This window comes from Lissotriton vulgaris, chromosome 3_1, assembly GCF_964263255.1.
Source record: "Lissotriton vulgaris chromosome 3_1, aLisVul1.2, whole genome shotgun sequence".
Taxonomy (NCBI): Eukaryota; Metazoa; Chordata; class Amphibia; order Caudata; family Salamandridae; genus Lissotriton; species Lissotriton vulgaris.
Window position 1 is genome coordinate 921,361,050 of NC_141689.1, and position 16,315 is coordinate 921,377,364.

Sequence of the window (16,315 nt, forward strand, 5' to 3'; positions counted from 1 at the left end):
TGCAGTGTGCGCAATGTAATACATTCGATTTATTTATTTATTTACTGAACTCCGTTCGGCCGTATGCCAGAGTTTACTACCCCATACCCTGCTTCTCCCCTGCCCCGCCTCGCTGCCCCGCAGCACTCCCTCGAGTAGCCGCCACTGCTTCAGGTGCTGAATAAACAGAGCTTTACTCAAACGTGTGTACTGTGGATAATTTCTGGGAGGAAATCCCCTTGTCACATGTACATTTAGCTTTTTCAGTCTCCAGGAGGAAAATATGTTTTAACCTCCCTCAATAAATATTAGTGTTTCGTACCCATTTCAAATCAAAGCACACATATTGCTATTCTTGACGGAGTATATTTGTTGGTGATTCTATGATCAGTATCTACCTGCAATGAAGATGTGTATAGTCCCAGGCATACAAGATTATGGGTGCTCAGCCACTTTTCCTGCGAGGGAAATCAAGAAACCATCACTATGACCAAATCTCAAATACGGAAATACCATTTAAAAGCAGAAATTGTAAAATTTTAATTGCCTTTTGCATTGGTAAAATGTTTGTAATGTTTGATACTGCGAATCTACATTCAAGATTTCCCGTCTCCAGGGGCATTTTGGTCATTTATTCAGAGTTGCGATGCACAAAATATGTTCAAATCCTGACTCAAGACCCGAATAATTGTTCCAGTTCGTGCAAAGGGGTAGGCGCAGAAGAAGGAGCCACAATTTACCAGCTTACTGCGTGAAAAGTAGACTCAGCGTTGTGAAAGTGACTGTAAGTAGTACAAGCATTCCTCACTCACAACCAACCTTCAACAGTACCACTGAGCAGCCGTACTGCAAGCTGAACACATCATTAAAAGTAAAACACCTGATTAACCGAAGCAATCTCTGCAAAGGAAAGTGGCATCCATCTTCCCGAAATGTCTGATCTTCACAGTGATGAATAATTCTGGTGTCTTTACACGGTGCCTTACTTCAGTGGAGCAACGGCACTTGTGCTTCTATCTCATGGGTTAGGAATGTCGAATGAAAATCTGGGAGTGCTTTTGAGCAGCCGTTTTTGATTATTGGAAAGTTTAAAAAGCCATCCAGATCCAGCCGACTCACTACAAACGGCATCATGAGGTTCCCTGCAGCTGGTCTCGTCCTGTGCCTCTTCTGCCTCGCGCAGATCACCGTCCAGCAAGACTCCAAGCGCAAGGACAGGCAAGGGAATGGGAAGAAAGGTATGGCATGGACAAGTGCTTCTTTTTTTATCAGAAACCCACCCCCTGGAGACAGTGGTGCAGGTAGGGCGCCATGGACCCTAGTGCAAGGAAGGAGATAGGCCCCCTGACTGTTGGTTTGACTGCAAAGTTCTAATCAGGATTCAGCGGGCCACTCGTGCCTCTTGGCCCCGGTGCCACTGCGCCTGCTGCATCATTGATGGCTACGCCCGCCTGCAGGCCGAACAATTGTACATTATTTGTAATTGAGCGTAACGCCCTGGTTGATGGCTACTGCAGTGAAGAAAATGAAATGAACAGACAGGCACTCTGTGAAATGTGGATAGGTTTACCCAGAACACACAGACGTTTTAAATGCAAATTATTCGTACATTAAAAATGTAAAGTACCTATTGAAGATTGCTGATTTAGGTTGAGTGTACGTTGATTAAATATGTGTTCGATGAATAGTGATTAGAGTGGATTCACAACCTCGAACTGTAAAGGTGGGAATTAGCTTTGACATGAAACTTGCATAAAATGTAATTTATTAATGGATTTGGAGTGTAGTCGATCAGATGTCCCAGTTGCAGGAGGTATTGAATAGATACGTGACTCCGGCTTGTTTGAGGGCAGCCAACTCTGCTTTTATTTGAAGGGATGATACTGCTACGGTTATAGGGGTGGGGTGATACCCGTTTATTGGTAAGGATGTTCTTTGTGAGAAGCAGTCATTCATGTTTACCACACCTTCAGTGGTTGCACATTGTGGATTGAGGAGGCAGCGGTCCATGGTGTGTTTTAGTAAATCTGCTTGTGGCCACTTGCTGGTGGTGCGTTCTGGTTTTGTTGACTGTTGTATGCTATTGATAAAGAAATCCATGGTTTGTGACACACAATTACAAACACAGATACACATAGAAACGAATGCACACATACACACACCGAACCACAAAGATCTGTACACTCAGATATCACCAACCATGATATACACCTAGGGGTGTGCAAGTGTTATTGCAATTATATGGAATTCTGGATTATCTCCCACCCCAAAAGGCTGACTTGTTTCATGGTATCCCTTCAACTTCGCCCAAGAAAATGTTTTCAGACTGAATGAATTTCTTTTAGCTCATAGTGAGATAATGTTGTTCACTGATCAAACCAAGCGGGAAAATCTTTGTAGATTGTTTCCTATACATGTTTATCTATTTCAAAAAATATTAATACAGAATAACAAATGCCTTCAGTTTTTTGCCTGCAAGCTTATCTTTTGCAGATCTTTTTTTGAACAAAGCAACTGCATTTGTTGCTAGTGTTAAATAATGACACATGCAACGTACATTCGTTGCAAAAGTAATGACTTTCGCATTAAAGTGGAAAATAAAAACAGGTCAGGCTTCACAAATTAGCAAAAATTGAATTTGATTTATACGAAGGATTAAAAAAAAACCTCTATCCCTTTATATACCCGTACATATAGTGGGAGCATATATATTGCTAGTCCGATATGTCTGTGCAGAGTTCAAAATATTTTTACACTTTTATCAAATATGTTTGACAAGAGGAAAACTCCAGTCCCTTCGAGGAAAGAATGCATGCATTTTCACTTTTTGTGTTAAGAGTTATTTCTGGGTACTCACCAGCTAATCGATACACAAGCAGCTCAGTTTTTAATTTATTTACAATAATGCACATGTTAGAATTGGGGGTCTCTAGTTGGTAGAGGTAGGTACCTTTGACCAAATAGGGACCCTTGCTTCTAGTCAGGGTAAGGGGGTACACTTCTAAAATAACCCCTGCTTACCCCCTTGGTAGCTTGGCACGAGCAGACAGGCTTATCTCAGAGGCAGTGTGTAAAGCATTCGTGACCACATACAGCAATACAGTGAAAACACTACAAATGGACACCACACCAGTTTAGAACAAGCATTTGCAATGCAATGGTCTCGGCATCATTAAAGGTAGAGCTATTGGCATTGCTCATGACATTTTTTTTCTTTAAATCAAAAATAAATGGGCATTGTCATTAACATTGCCAATACACAGCACTCTGCACTCAACAGCACACAATGCTCTGCACACTCACTACTCTGCACCCTCACCACTCTGCCCTCACCACTCTGCCCTCACCACTCTGCCCTCACCACTCTGCCCTCACCACTCTGCACTCACCACTCTGCACTCACCACTCTGCACTCACCACTCTGCACTCACCACTCTGCCCTCACCACTCTGCACTCACCACTCTGCACTCACCACTCTGCACTCACCACTCTGCACTCACCACTCTGCCCTCACCACTCTGCCCTCACCACTCTGCCCTCACCACTCTGCACTCACCACTCTGCCCTCACCACTCTGCCCTCACCACTCTGCACTCACCACTCTGCACTCACCACTCTGCACTCACCACACTGTACTCACCACTCTGCACTCACCACTCTGCACTCACCACTCTGCACTCACAACTCTGCACTCACCACACTGCACTCACCACTCTGCACTCACCACTCTGCACTCACCACTCACCACTCTGCACTCACCACACTGCACTCACCACACTGCACTCACCACACTGCACTCACCACTCTGCCCTCACCACTCTGCACTCACCACTCTGCACTCACCACTCTGCACTCACCACTGTGCCCTCACCACTCTGCCCTCACCACTCTGCACTCACCACTCTGCACTCACCACTCTGCACTCACCACTCTGCACTCACCACTCTGCACTCACCACTCACCACTCTGCACTCACCACTCTGCACTCACCACTCTGCACTCACCACACTGCACTCACCACTCTGCACTCTGCACTCTGCACTCACCACTCTGCACTCACCACTCTGCACTCACCACTCTGCACTCACCACTCTGCACTCACCACTCTGCCCTCACCACTCTGCACTCACCACTCTGCACTCACCACTCTGCACTCACCACTCACCACTCACCACTCTGCACTCACCACACTGCACTCACCACACTGCACTCACCACACTGCACTCACCACTCTGCACTCACCACTCTGCACTCACCACTCTGCACTCACTACTCTGCACTCACTACTCTGCACTCACTACTCTGCACTCACTACTCTGCACTCACTACTCACTACTCTGCACTCACTACTCACTACTCTGCACTCACTACTCTGCACTCACTACTCACTACTCTGCACTCACTACTCTGCACTCTGCACTCACTACTCTGCACTCACTACTCTACACTCACTACTCACACTCACTACTCTGCACTCTGCACTCACTACTCTGCACTCACTACTCTGCACTCACTACTCACACTCACTACTCTGCACTCACTACTCTGCACTCACTACTCTGCACTCACTACTCACTACTCTGCACTCACTACTCACTACTCTGCACTCACTACTCACTACTCTGCACTCACTACTCTGCACTCACTACTCACTACTCTGCACTCACTACTCTGCACTCTGCACTCACTACTCTGCACTCTGCACTCACTACTCTGCACTCACTACTCTGCACTCACTACTCTGCACTCACTACTCTGCACTCACTACTCTGCACTCTGCACTCACTACTCTGCACTCACTACTCTGCACTCTGCACTCACTACTCTGCACTCACTACTCTGCACTCACTACTCACACTCACTACTCTGCACTCACTACTCTGCACTCACTACTCTGCACTCACTACTCACACTCACTACTCTGCACTCACTACTCTGCACTCACTACTCTGCACTCACTACTCACTACTCTGCACTCACTACTCACTACTCTGCACTCACTACTCACTACTCTGCACTCACTACTCTGCACTCACTACTCTGCACTCACTACTCACTACTCTGCACTCACTACTCTGCACTCACTACTCTGCACTCACTACTCTGCACTCACTACTCTGCACTCACCACTCTGCCCTCACCACTCTGCCCTCACCACTCTGCCCTCACCACTCTGCCCTCACCACTCTGCACTCACCACTCTGCACTCACCACACTGCACTCACCACACTGCACTCACCACTCTGCACTCACCACTCACCACTCTGCACTCACCACTCTGCACTCACCACTTATCCACCGTTCCCCTCGCCCCCCACCCACCCCCTCAATTAACTGCTCATGTTGCATACAAACTGCACAGAGCAGACGTACTTTTTCGTCGGGCCAAATGCTTCCATTGTAGCTATGAGTTCGACTCCAGCATGATTGCAAAACGCTAAAATAAGTATAAATTGAAGTGTGCAGAGGTCCTGAGGCACTATGGGTGGGGTGTCGAGCACAGCAGGCCCGGGGGCGGATCTAGTCCAAACTTTAAACATAAAAGGCCACTCGCACAACAGGTTGGTTGTATGTGCCTTAAGTGGACAGCGTTAAAATGCAGCCTGCATCCCGCTCTCCTGGGCTTGTGTTGGACACGCCACAAAGGGTCACGGCTATGTGAATATTCGCCATGCCTTTCCCACGCTCAACGCCGTTTTAAATTCACCCCTAAAGTAACTGGCACACGTGGTGCAGAACGTGGGAAAACACAGAAGCCCTTGTTTCACATGGACAAAAGCATTAAATGTGCTGGAGAAATACCTTAACGCATTTTAATGTGACGCAAAATGCTCAAGAGTTTTAAAGAAAAAAAATCCCGATAAGTTTTTAAAGAGAAATTCCCAATAGGCCATACGTTTTCCATGAATTAATATAGTTAGTAAATGTCTAAAATAAATTATTGTGGCTGCAATTTTTAAATTTTTTTTTGGTGTGGGGGCAGATAAGTGAAAGCCCTGCTTAAGCCCAACCTGTTTGCAGTTTTCTTGCGCGGCCGCCCCGGAAGTCAGGCACGGTCGCCTGTGACGGGGGCGGGGCCACGTTCACACCGGAAGAGGAGGCAGGCGGAGTCGTAGCGTAAGAGGAGGCAGGCGGAGTCGTAGCGTCTCGCGGCCCGGGGCTCCTGTGAGCGGTGTAGAGCCCCGGTGCCGCGCCAGCAGGAGGTTGGGCGCCGCGTGCTGAGGTAAGGTAGGTGCACGTGTGTGTATGCTCGTGTGTGTGTGTGTGTATGTATGTGTGCGACGGTGACGGCGGGGGAGGGGGGGCCTCGGTGCAGGGGGAGGGGGGGCCTCGGTGCACTTGTGTGTGTGCGCGCGTGTGTGTATGAGTCAGGGGTGGTGTCTCTGTATGTATGTATGTGCGTGCGTGCATGGGCGCGTGTGTGTGTGTATGCGCATGCGTGTGTGGTGCTTGCGCTTCCCAGGAGACAGCGCCTGGCCACAGCGCGCGTTCCAGTTACAAATCGCCTGGAAGGATGCGCGTGGCCAGGACTGTCTCCTGGGAATGATAGTCGCTGACATTAGATCTCGGCAGAGACGCGCTTCCGCGCGTCTTTTAGCCGAGACCTAAAAATAAGTAATCTTTACTAGACTTAACACAAGACCAGAACGAAAAAAATCCACAATAATGTAATCAAAAAAAGACTTTTAAATGGTAGAATTAGCTCAGTTCAATGTACACTTTATTCTCAAAGTACCTTGTATGTGTCACGCAACACAAACAAAAAAGTCGCAGGGAAGTTGATGCATAGGTTCCTTGCTTCGAGGGGGGTGATGCATCGGTTCCTTACTGCAGCGCAGGGAAGGTGATGCATCGGTTCCTTACTGGAGAGGAGGTGATGCATCGGTTTAATACTGTGATCCGGTGCGATGCGACAAAATGGTGCTTCGATGCAATGCGATAATCTGGTGCGATGTGAGAAAATGGCATCTTGATGCCATGCATCAACGTTGGATGTGATGTGTGCACGCCCGATGGCTGTGCGGCGAATTTGGTAACTTCTGAGCCACGACAGGCCCTGCGACATGCTTCTCCGGTGATGCAACACGCTACGTCGATGATGCAATGGCAAAAAGCTGCGGCATGCTTCTTTGGGAGGCGACGGTAACTGCTGCGGTGGTGACAAGCATCTCCTCCAGATCCCAGCGACTCGCAGTCTTCTCAGAGGGCCCAAACAACAGTAGGCACTGCAGGCAGAATTCTACAGCAAGGGAATTCATGGGAGCTGGTGGTGAAGTCTTGTACCCTTAGACTTCAGGCAGGAGGCAAGCACAGTTCAGGCCCTTGGAGATTCTTCTTCAAGACTGCAAAAGTACACACAAAATATTTTTTCTCCTTTCCTTGGCAATAAAGTAACCACGTCAGGCCAACCCCAACAGCACAGCTCAGGGGCAGTCTCCTCCTTCAGCTTCCTTGGTTCTTCTCCTTAGCAAAAGGTCGTCTTGATTCCCAGAAGTGATCTAAAGTTCTGGGGTCTGGGTCCCCCTTCTTATACACACAAATAATTTGCCTCTGACGGCAGAGAGTGTCTGTACCTAGTCCAAACCAGTTCTGGGTGCATTCTGCCAGTGTATAACTTCTTCCTTTGTCAGTGTGAGCCAGGGTCATCAGACACACCACAGGAGGTGAAGCCAGCATTGGGTAAGGCAGGCACAGCCCTATTCAGGCCCAGGTGCTACTCCTCCCACCACTCATCATGCAGATAGGTCTATTCAGCCTTGTGCTGACTCACCCCGTCTCCTGGAGCCCCCAGCCCCTGTCACTCACAAACCAGACATGGAATACATAACCTAGAAGAGGCAGGCATGGATGGTTAGGCAAGAAAATACCTACTTTCTAAAAATGGTATTTTCAAACACAGAATGTTAAAAATAACTTCACTAAAATATGTAATCAGTCAATTCAGGCATACTAAACTTGAATTTCTACCTAGATCCCTCAGTCAGTTAGGATTAAAAGATGTATTAATCAAACTGCCCAATCTGTCCTATGGGCACAGGTAGCCTTGCAATAATGAAAAACAAAATTGGCTGTAATTCACTATCAGGACATGCTACACACATCAGGGCATGTCCTGCATTTTATATACAATGCACCCTGCCCTTGGGCCTAACTTAGGGGTGACTAACATGTAGAAAGGGGAAGGTTTTGGGACTGGCAAGTGGGTGAACTTGCCAAGCCGACATGGCAGCCCCAGGCTGCGCACAGGCTCTGCAATGGCAGGCCTGAGTCACATTTTACAAGCTGCTTCTGTGGGTGGCACAACCAGTGCTGCAAGCCCACCAGCAGCATTTAATTGACAGGCCCTGGGCACCCATGGTGCACTGTACTAGGGCCTGACAAGTAAATCAAATGAACCAGTCATGGAGTAACTAATCCAATACGATACTTCACAATAGGGAGTACTTACACTTTGGCACTGATAAGCAGTGGCAAAGTGCCCAAAGCATCCAGACCAGCAAAAAACATAGCAAAAATACAGGAGGCGACAGCAAAAAAATGGAAGGGAGACCCACGCAAATGGTGCCAAGGCTAACATCACAAAACAAATATTTTTAGATATTCCTCTTCTGCGGTGTGGCTACAGTTAATCCCCTATTTCATTAGCTCCCGCAATAAACAGTTTTGGCTGAGAGACTTCATATAATCATTTCTTTAAAAAACGATAATAAGAACAGTGAGATAGTGTGTTGTTATCGCCTCTTTCAGCCATTGGCTTTCATATGTTTTACAGAGCGTGCCTGTGTGTTTTTTGGAGTTCCCAGGTGAGCCAGGGCATTCCACTGATACTCACATCTTATTGCTGATGTTCAAATTAGCTTTTTGTAAGGAGGTATCATGTTATCCTTTTTAAAGACTTCAGATACAAAATGGTGTGTAGCTTTTAACTAAGACCCAACATATTTTCCATTTGATTTATATACTTTACTGACAATACACCATTATCATTGCTGATTGAAGTGCATGCTGTTTGGTGGATGTAGCCTGCTGTCATAAAGACACAGGGATACTTACTAATCACCCTTACACATTCATTTGTTGTTTCTTTTTTTGTCATGATAACATGGTGCTGGATGTACTGCTTTTTTGTTCATAATTAATGACAAGGGAACATAGGCTTTCTGGAGCACAATGCTGGCCATTTGTCAAAAGTTGTCTACGATGTAATATTTTGCTGTGTATGCATTTCAAGTTATCCACTTATATTACAAAAAGTGTGTGCACCTGAATGTTCAAGTCAAAGCGAAATGATCACAGCTATAAGGAGGGCAAGCACTTTTTTGTTGAAGCACACAACTTCTGGCCAATCAAAACATGCATTCCTGGCTCCCAACATGTGGGTAGAGCCTAAAGCCCCTCTCTAGTGATACTCACAAAATTGTCTGATGACAGTTGTGCAGTTAAGCAGACCATAAAACCAGACCTACTGGCTTTTCCACTGCTTGCTCTGTTTAGGGATGCTGTAAATTTAAAGGTCAAAATATTGTGAGCATAAATACACCCCCCAAAAGATTTTAAAACGTTGTTAATGTTTATACATAAAGGTAAGTTACATACTACTATTCTAAATGACACATCTTTGCACCTTGAAGATATAAATATTGTAAAGATATTGATAAGAGAGTCATTATAGTGAACCTTTTCCCTCTATATTACACCCTTTCACATTTTTAGCAGCTAATAGTTTTTGCTACAATATTTGTGTAGCTTAGTTTGTTCCATGACAACCTAGTGCTAAACTCGTCTTGTTCTGTTGAATTAACTCCCCGTGGAAATATTTGTGACTTTCAGAACCTTCAAATCCTCCCTTAAATTAGAGGTATTTGCGAACTTTAATGACATGGCGCAGCTATCTTGTCCTAGCTTGTCTTCTACTTGCTTTGTTGCCCAGACTTATTTTTATTCCCCTGTGCCTGTACTTATTTTCTTGCCCAGACTTGTTTTTATTCCCCTGTGCCTGTACTTGCTTTCTTGCCCAGACTTGTTTTTATTACCCTGTGCCTAACTTGCTTTCTTGCCCAGACTTGTTTTTTTTCCTCTGTGCCTGTACTTGTTTTCTTGCCTAAACTTTTTTTTCTTTCCTGTGCCCAGTTCTCCCGCTGCCCCGCCCATTTTTCCTGCCGCTGCGTCCCTGTGGCCCCGCCCACCTGCTATCCCATTCGCCGCTCGCTCCCGCCTCCCAGCTGCTCCTCCCTCCCATATCCCCTCATATGGAAGCCGCTACGCGCCCGCTGGCACACCTAATGCAAGCCCGTCTGTGCCTGTCCGTGCCTGGACCACTCCCAGCGGCAGGACCCCTGGACACCACAAACGCCACAACACCCAACACCGCTACGATGCCTGAACCCTCCACGCACTCAACACCGGACGATCACACACCTGCTTCCTGGATGCCCCGAAGCGCCCCACGGAGCTTTCACCTACCGGAACTGCAGCTTCACAAGCGCCCGCCCAACCACGCTGCAGACCAGGAAAGAACCCAACCACCTCAGATGCATCCTTCTCAACACCCGCTCCGCCCGAAAACATGCCATTGAACTCTGGGACCTACTCGACTCAACCTCCCCAGACGTCGTCTTCCTGACGGAGACCTGGCTGAACCCCGCCTCGGCACCCGACATAGCCATAGGCGTCCCGAAGGCTACAAGATCACCCACAAGGACCGCACCAACAGAGCGGGAGGAGGAATCGTCTTCATCCACAGGAACACTCTTAGAGTCTCAACCAACACAGACGACACAACCTCAGCACCGCCGAACACCTGCACTTCCAGATCAACACCGACCCCAACACCACCCTCAGAGGAACACTCATCTACAGACCGCCCAGACCCCGACCACAGTTCAGCGACTCCATCACCGACTTCGTCAGCACACACGCCCTCGCCTCCACGGACTACATCCTCCTCGGGGACCTGAACTTCCACCTCGAGAACAATGACGACATCAACTCCACCACCCTGATCGACAACCTAGCCAACCTCGGACTCAGACAACTTGTCACAACACCCACCCAGTCCGCCGGTCACACGCTTGACCCCTTCTTCTCCGCAAGCTCCCACGTCTCCTTCAACCAGACCACCGAACTCCACTGGACCGACCACCGCTGCATCCACTTCACCTTCAAGAAACCCACCACGCACTACTGCCCCTAACAGATGCCTCACCGCTGCTGGAGCAAAGTCACCGAAGACCAGCTAACCACCACCCTCGTGCATAGCCCACTCGCCAACCATACCGACCCCGACACCGCCGCCCGCAACCTCAGACAGTGGATCAATGACTGCGCCAACACCCTTGCCCCGATCAAGAAACCCTCCAACAATCATACCAACAAGAAAGCCAGCTGGTTCATTGAAGACCTCCGGGCCTCCAAGCAAACCTGCCGAAAGCTGGAGAAGATCTGGCTCCGTGAAAGAAAACCGCAAACCACGCCGCCCACAAGAATGCCACCTGCAGACACCATCACCTCATCAGATCCGCCAAAATAGCCTCCTTCAAAGACCGCATAGACAACAACGCACAAAACAGCAAAGAGCTCTTCAACATCGTGAAGGAACTCTCCAACATCAGCTCCAACACCAACAATGTCCCACCCTCGCAAGACCTGTGCGACTCACTGGCCACCTTCTTCCACCGCAAGATCACAGACATCCACAACAGTTTCAATGCCACGACTGCCCCGACAACGACTGAGACCTCTGCCCCCACGACCACCATCGGCACCAATCGCCAGCTCTACTGGACCAACATCAACGACGATGACACCATCAAAATCATGAACACCATCCACTCCGGATCTCTGTCAGATCCATGCCCACACCACATCTTCAACAAAGCCAGCACATCCATCGCACCCCATCTCTGGAAAGTCATCAACACCTCATTTGAGACAGCAACCTTCCCGGAAGCACGCCGAGATCAACGCCTTACTCAAGAAACCCAAGGCAGATCCCAAGGACCTCAAGAACTTCCGGCCCATCTCCCTGCAAAGGTCATTGAGAAGACCGTCAACGAACTACTTGTAGAAAAAGGTAGGGCTAGGACCTTTCTCAAGATTTGCCCGGCGCTAACCGCCCTAGTACCATTCAAGTTTACCAAGCAATGAGGCAGGCGCCGGAGACCAGAAGGCAGGAAACAGAAGTTTATTCCGACGGAGCAGAACACATCAGATCAGACAACAAGGTATCATGTCGAGGTGCTCTAACAGCCTCTCGGAGGCCTGGCCTCTTATACACTGGTTTATGGCATGTGACCTTCCTTTAATACAATCAGATCTTTGTAAGGCAAGAAAAAGACATCCCCGTAATCCTAGTGCTAATCCCACCCCCATATACCTTCACAATAGAGGTCCTCAACCTGCTGATAAGAGGAGGGGGCCATCACGCAGCTGAGTGTTCCGTCGAGTCTTAGGATGTGTGCGCCTGATCATATCACAGGGGGGTGGGGAGGCCTGGATCAATAGAGGGTCCTTTGAAGGAGAGCGACCTCATACAATAAAGGGCAGTAAATGATATCTCCCGGCTTAGGCAATGGCCTCGGACCTGTGTGGACAGTCGGACACGGGGTGAGGGGCTATCAATGGAGTGGTATTCATGCCGCGTGGACAATCCAGCGCAGGAGGGAGGTTTGTCAACAGAGGGGCATTCATGGGAGGAGAGGAGGTGTTGGTCAGGCGCTAGCGTGACTCCCAAGGACAGGGTCATGCAGAAGGGTCCGGCTCGTAAGGAGGAGGAGGGAGGGGGAGCCAGGGTGCGCGGAGGATGCTTGCTGGGTCAGAGGGACGTGCTGGCGATCGATCGTGGACAGGGAGACCATGATACCTAAAATGGCTGCCATGCACGTAATACATAGGTGACCTAGAATAGCTGCCGTGCATGTAGTACTTAGGTGACAAGCTGGCGCAGATGATGTTCAGATCGCAAGTCAAAATTCCACAGTCCTCCCTTTTAACATATCTCGCCATCTTGTCAGTTTGAATTTATTCCCATAAGGCCACGTATTTCTACTTCATAGAGGGGACTCATGTGCTCGTTTTGGAAGTCCAAAGTCTTTGGGCACATACAGTTAGAAACAAGGCCGCACAAGGGTGGCAGACATTGGATACCTAAACAACACCCACATAAGATCACAACAGGTATCAACACAAAGGAAAACAACTTCCAACCCCAATTCTTCAAAGTGTCCCAAAACCAGTTCCCAAGCGACCATCCTTCTTGTTCTTGGTGAACCTCTGAGGAAAGTCTGTGGAGGTGTTCAATGGCTTTGTAGACTGAAGGTGAGTTGTCAGGCACGTATGTGCAGCAGCTGGATCCGATGATGCGGCATGCTCCTCCTCGGTCGGCTAGGACCACGTCTAGGACAAGTCTATTTTGGAGGGTCACGAGGCGGACCGCCTGAAGTTCCGCAGTGTTGTTGGCGAGGATACCGGCAGTGATGTTGATCGTTGTTTCTACTGCCTGGGTCAGGTGCCGGATAGCACGGCTGTTTGCCATTGGGCCCCACAGAGGAACAAGTCCCTTTGCTGCATCTAGGAACTGTGCTCCGGTGGAGTCGGCTTGCCCAAGGTCGTCTGCACGCCTCTGCCTGTGATGGTTGGCAGGGGCTACATATGTGGGTGGGAGAACGAAGGCAATGTAACAGGTACCCTTCCAACCCTTCGGGAGCCAGGTGTAGGCCTTGGTGCCACACACAAAGTACATGTTTGGAGAAGCAACAAAGGAAGGGGGGTCAGCTGAGTCCAATGTTCTGGTGGTCTGGCAGGCGCTGTGACCCACCGGCTGCGTTCCATGGCCTTCGAGACACACAAGACCTGTGACATTGATGACAGACAGAGCCACAGTCAGTGTTGCGGTAGTTTGTTTTTGTAGATGAGAAAAGGTGGTCCTGGCTGGATTGTGGAGCACCTGTACTTCGACTCGTTCTTTGGCTGGAATGTTTTTGATGAAGGTGGCGCCTGTGAGCGCAGGACACAGGGCAGCAGGAGTCTTTCCGGTTCTGTTCAGCCAGAACCCAGAGTAGAAGTGTGACACTGTCCGGCCAGAGGTGGCGTTATCCTTGTGGCTCTCTTGCATGAGGATCAGCCAGGCGAGGCAAGAGCCGTGAACTGAGAAGGGTGAAGGGATGAAGGGAATAGAGTGTCCGGTGGCATGCGGGAGCAACCCGCAGATCCAACAGTTCGTAGCATTGGCAGCAATGTTGTGTTGGTGCAACAGTTGCACAAAGGAATTGTTCCAGAATTCCCTGCGCCTTTCTCGGAGCTGAGGCGACAGAGAGATTAGGTGATGCTCTTTCAGGGGGGTCGGCTGCACAGTAGGTAGCAATGCCTCATGAGCCGGTGTGCTTTCTTCCAGAATCCAGAAGGAGGTCATGAGGAGGAGGCAGAAGAGGAAGACAATGAAGAGTGCGATTATCTTTGATTTGTGCAAGTTGTCAGTCTTTGGATTTCTATACTGGGTATTTCCTGTTGCTTCCATCATCTTCTTATCTGGCGCTTCCATCATCTTCTTATCTGGCGCTTCCATCACCTTCAAGGGAGCTCGGTAGCGGGCAGAACCACAGACTTCGTTTAGCTTCTCTCCCGGCAACCTTTGATTGTGTTTAGGTCACCGTTCTGAGATTTAACTAAGTCCGTGGCCTACTTAGCCGAAACTCCCCCCTTTCGACGCAGGAAATACCCTTCTCTGGACGGCACAGTGGGATCGGGGAATTTTGCAAGTTCGAGTGCCCCAGTATCGGGATAACAGTCCAATATCGGTCGGTCTTTGCTCAGGAGCTCTTCTTGGGTGCTGACGTTTTCTGTCGTGGCCAGGTTTGCAGAGACTTTTCGGCAATGATGCGCATGCAGCCAGTGCCTCTTCCCCTCCACTCGGAGTGCCGTTCGAGTGGTGATCAGCACTTGCCAGGGGCCCGTCCACCGAGGTTCCAGACTCTTGGTTCGCTGGAAATTTCGTATCAGCACGAAATCTCCCGGTTGGATGTCATGGCCGGGGCCCCTGGAAGCATCGGGGATAGCCTGCTGCACCTGTTGATGGATGACAGACAATGTTTTAGTTAACTTGCACAAATAATCAGATAGTAGGACGTCCGGGACGTCATGAATGGAGGTCGGTTTGGGAGCAGTCCAGAGATTCATCGGACGCCCAAACACGACCTCGTAGGGGGTCAAATGGTGCTTGGTGGGAGTGGAGCGCATTGATAACAAGGCCAGTGGGAGGGCATCCGGCCAGTTAAGTCCAGGGGTGGCCACTATTTTTGCCAGTTTCAGCTTCAGGGTGGCATTATGGCGTTCCACTAGACCAGCGGATTGGGGGTGGAAGACCGCATGAAATCGTTGCTTCACCCCCAACCCTTTTAGGATTAATTGGATAACCTCAGCTATGAAGTGGGGGCCGTTGTCACTCCACAAAATTCGACAAAGGCCATAGCGAGGGAAGAATTCCTTCAGTAGTACTTTGGCAGTAGTCATGGCAGTGTTGTCACGGGTTGGATAGGCTTCCACCCATTTGCTGAAGGCACACACAATGACTAGTACATACTTCAGGTTTTGGCATCTCTCTAGTTGGATGTAATCCATCTGAAGGACCTCAAAGGGGTGATTGGGGGTCCCGAACCCTCCCCGGGGTACTACAGTCCCTTTCCCGGGGTTGTGTTGCAGACAGATGAGGCACTGCTGAACTAGGCGTCTGGCTGAGTCGGGGATTTTGTCGTTATGCCAGACTTTGGAAATGAGTTCGATCATGGGTGCAGATCCTATGTGTGCGGGGGAGTGAGCCATTGTCAGTATGGGAATCAGATATGAGTCAGGCAGCAACCATTTGTTTGCATCTTTTGTTCGCCAGCAACCCTCTTCGTCCTTCAAACCCACCCTTGCCCATTTAGTCAATTCGTGAGGGGTGCTGGCCGACTGTATGTCTCTGATCATTTCCCTTGTGTCACTCCATTTTTCTGCTTGTGACCTAGTCACATATATGCGTGTCACTGTCCTATTCTCAGCTGTGGTTCGTGCAGTGATGTCGGCTAATGCATTCCCTTGTCCGACTAAGTTTGTCACTCTTTTGTGTGCCTGACATTTGATCACCGCTAATCGTTTGGGGAGGAGAACTGCCTCAATCAGAGCGGACACTAAATCTCCGTGGAGGATTGGGGTGCCGTGGGACATCAGGAATCCCCTCTCCCTCCACAGGAGCCCAAAATGGTGGACCACTCCGAAGGCATACTGGCTGTCCGTATATACGTTCGCGGTGGTCCCTGCGGCTATGATGCATGCTCGGGTGAGGGCTATCAGTTCTGCTGC

The 16,315-nt window shown here is 49.2% G+C and overlaps 1 protein-coding gene across 1 annotated transcript in view; it reads left to right on the plus strand.

Annotated features, from left to right (window-relative positions):
* The first annotated feature begins 1,064 nt into the window (after positions 1 to 1,064).
* The window catches only part of CLEC3B (C-type lectin domain family 3 member B), a 61,528-nt gene continuing 46,277 nt past the window's right edge, over positions 1,065 to 16,315 (plus strand). The window contains exon 1 of the mRNA XM_086961265.1: positions 1,065 to 1,217. Within this exon, the coding sequence (XP_086817391.1) occupies positions 1,112 to 1,217 (106 nt within the window). The 5' untranslated portion in view covers positions 1,065 to 1,111. The remainder of the gene's footprint in view (positions 1,218 to 16,315) is intronic.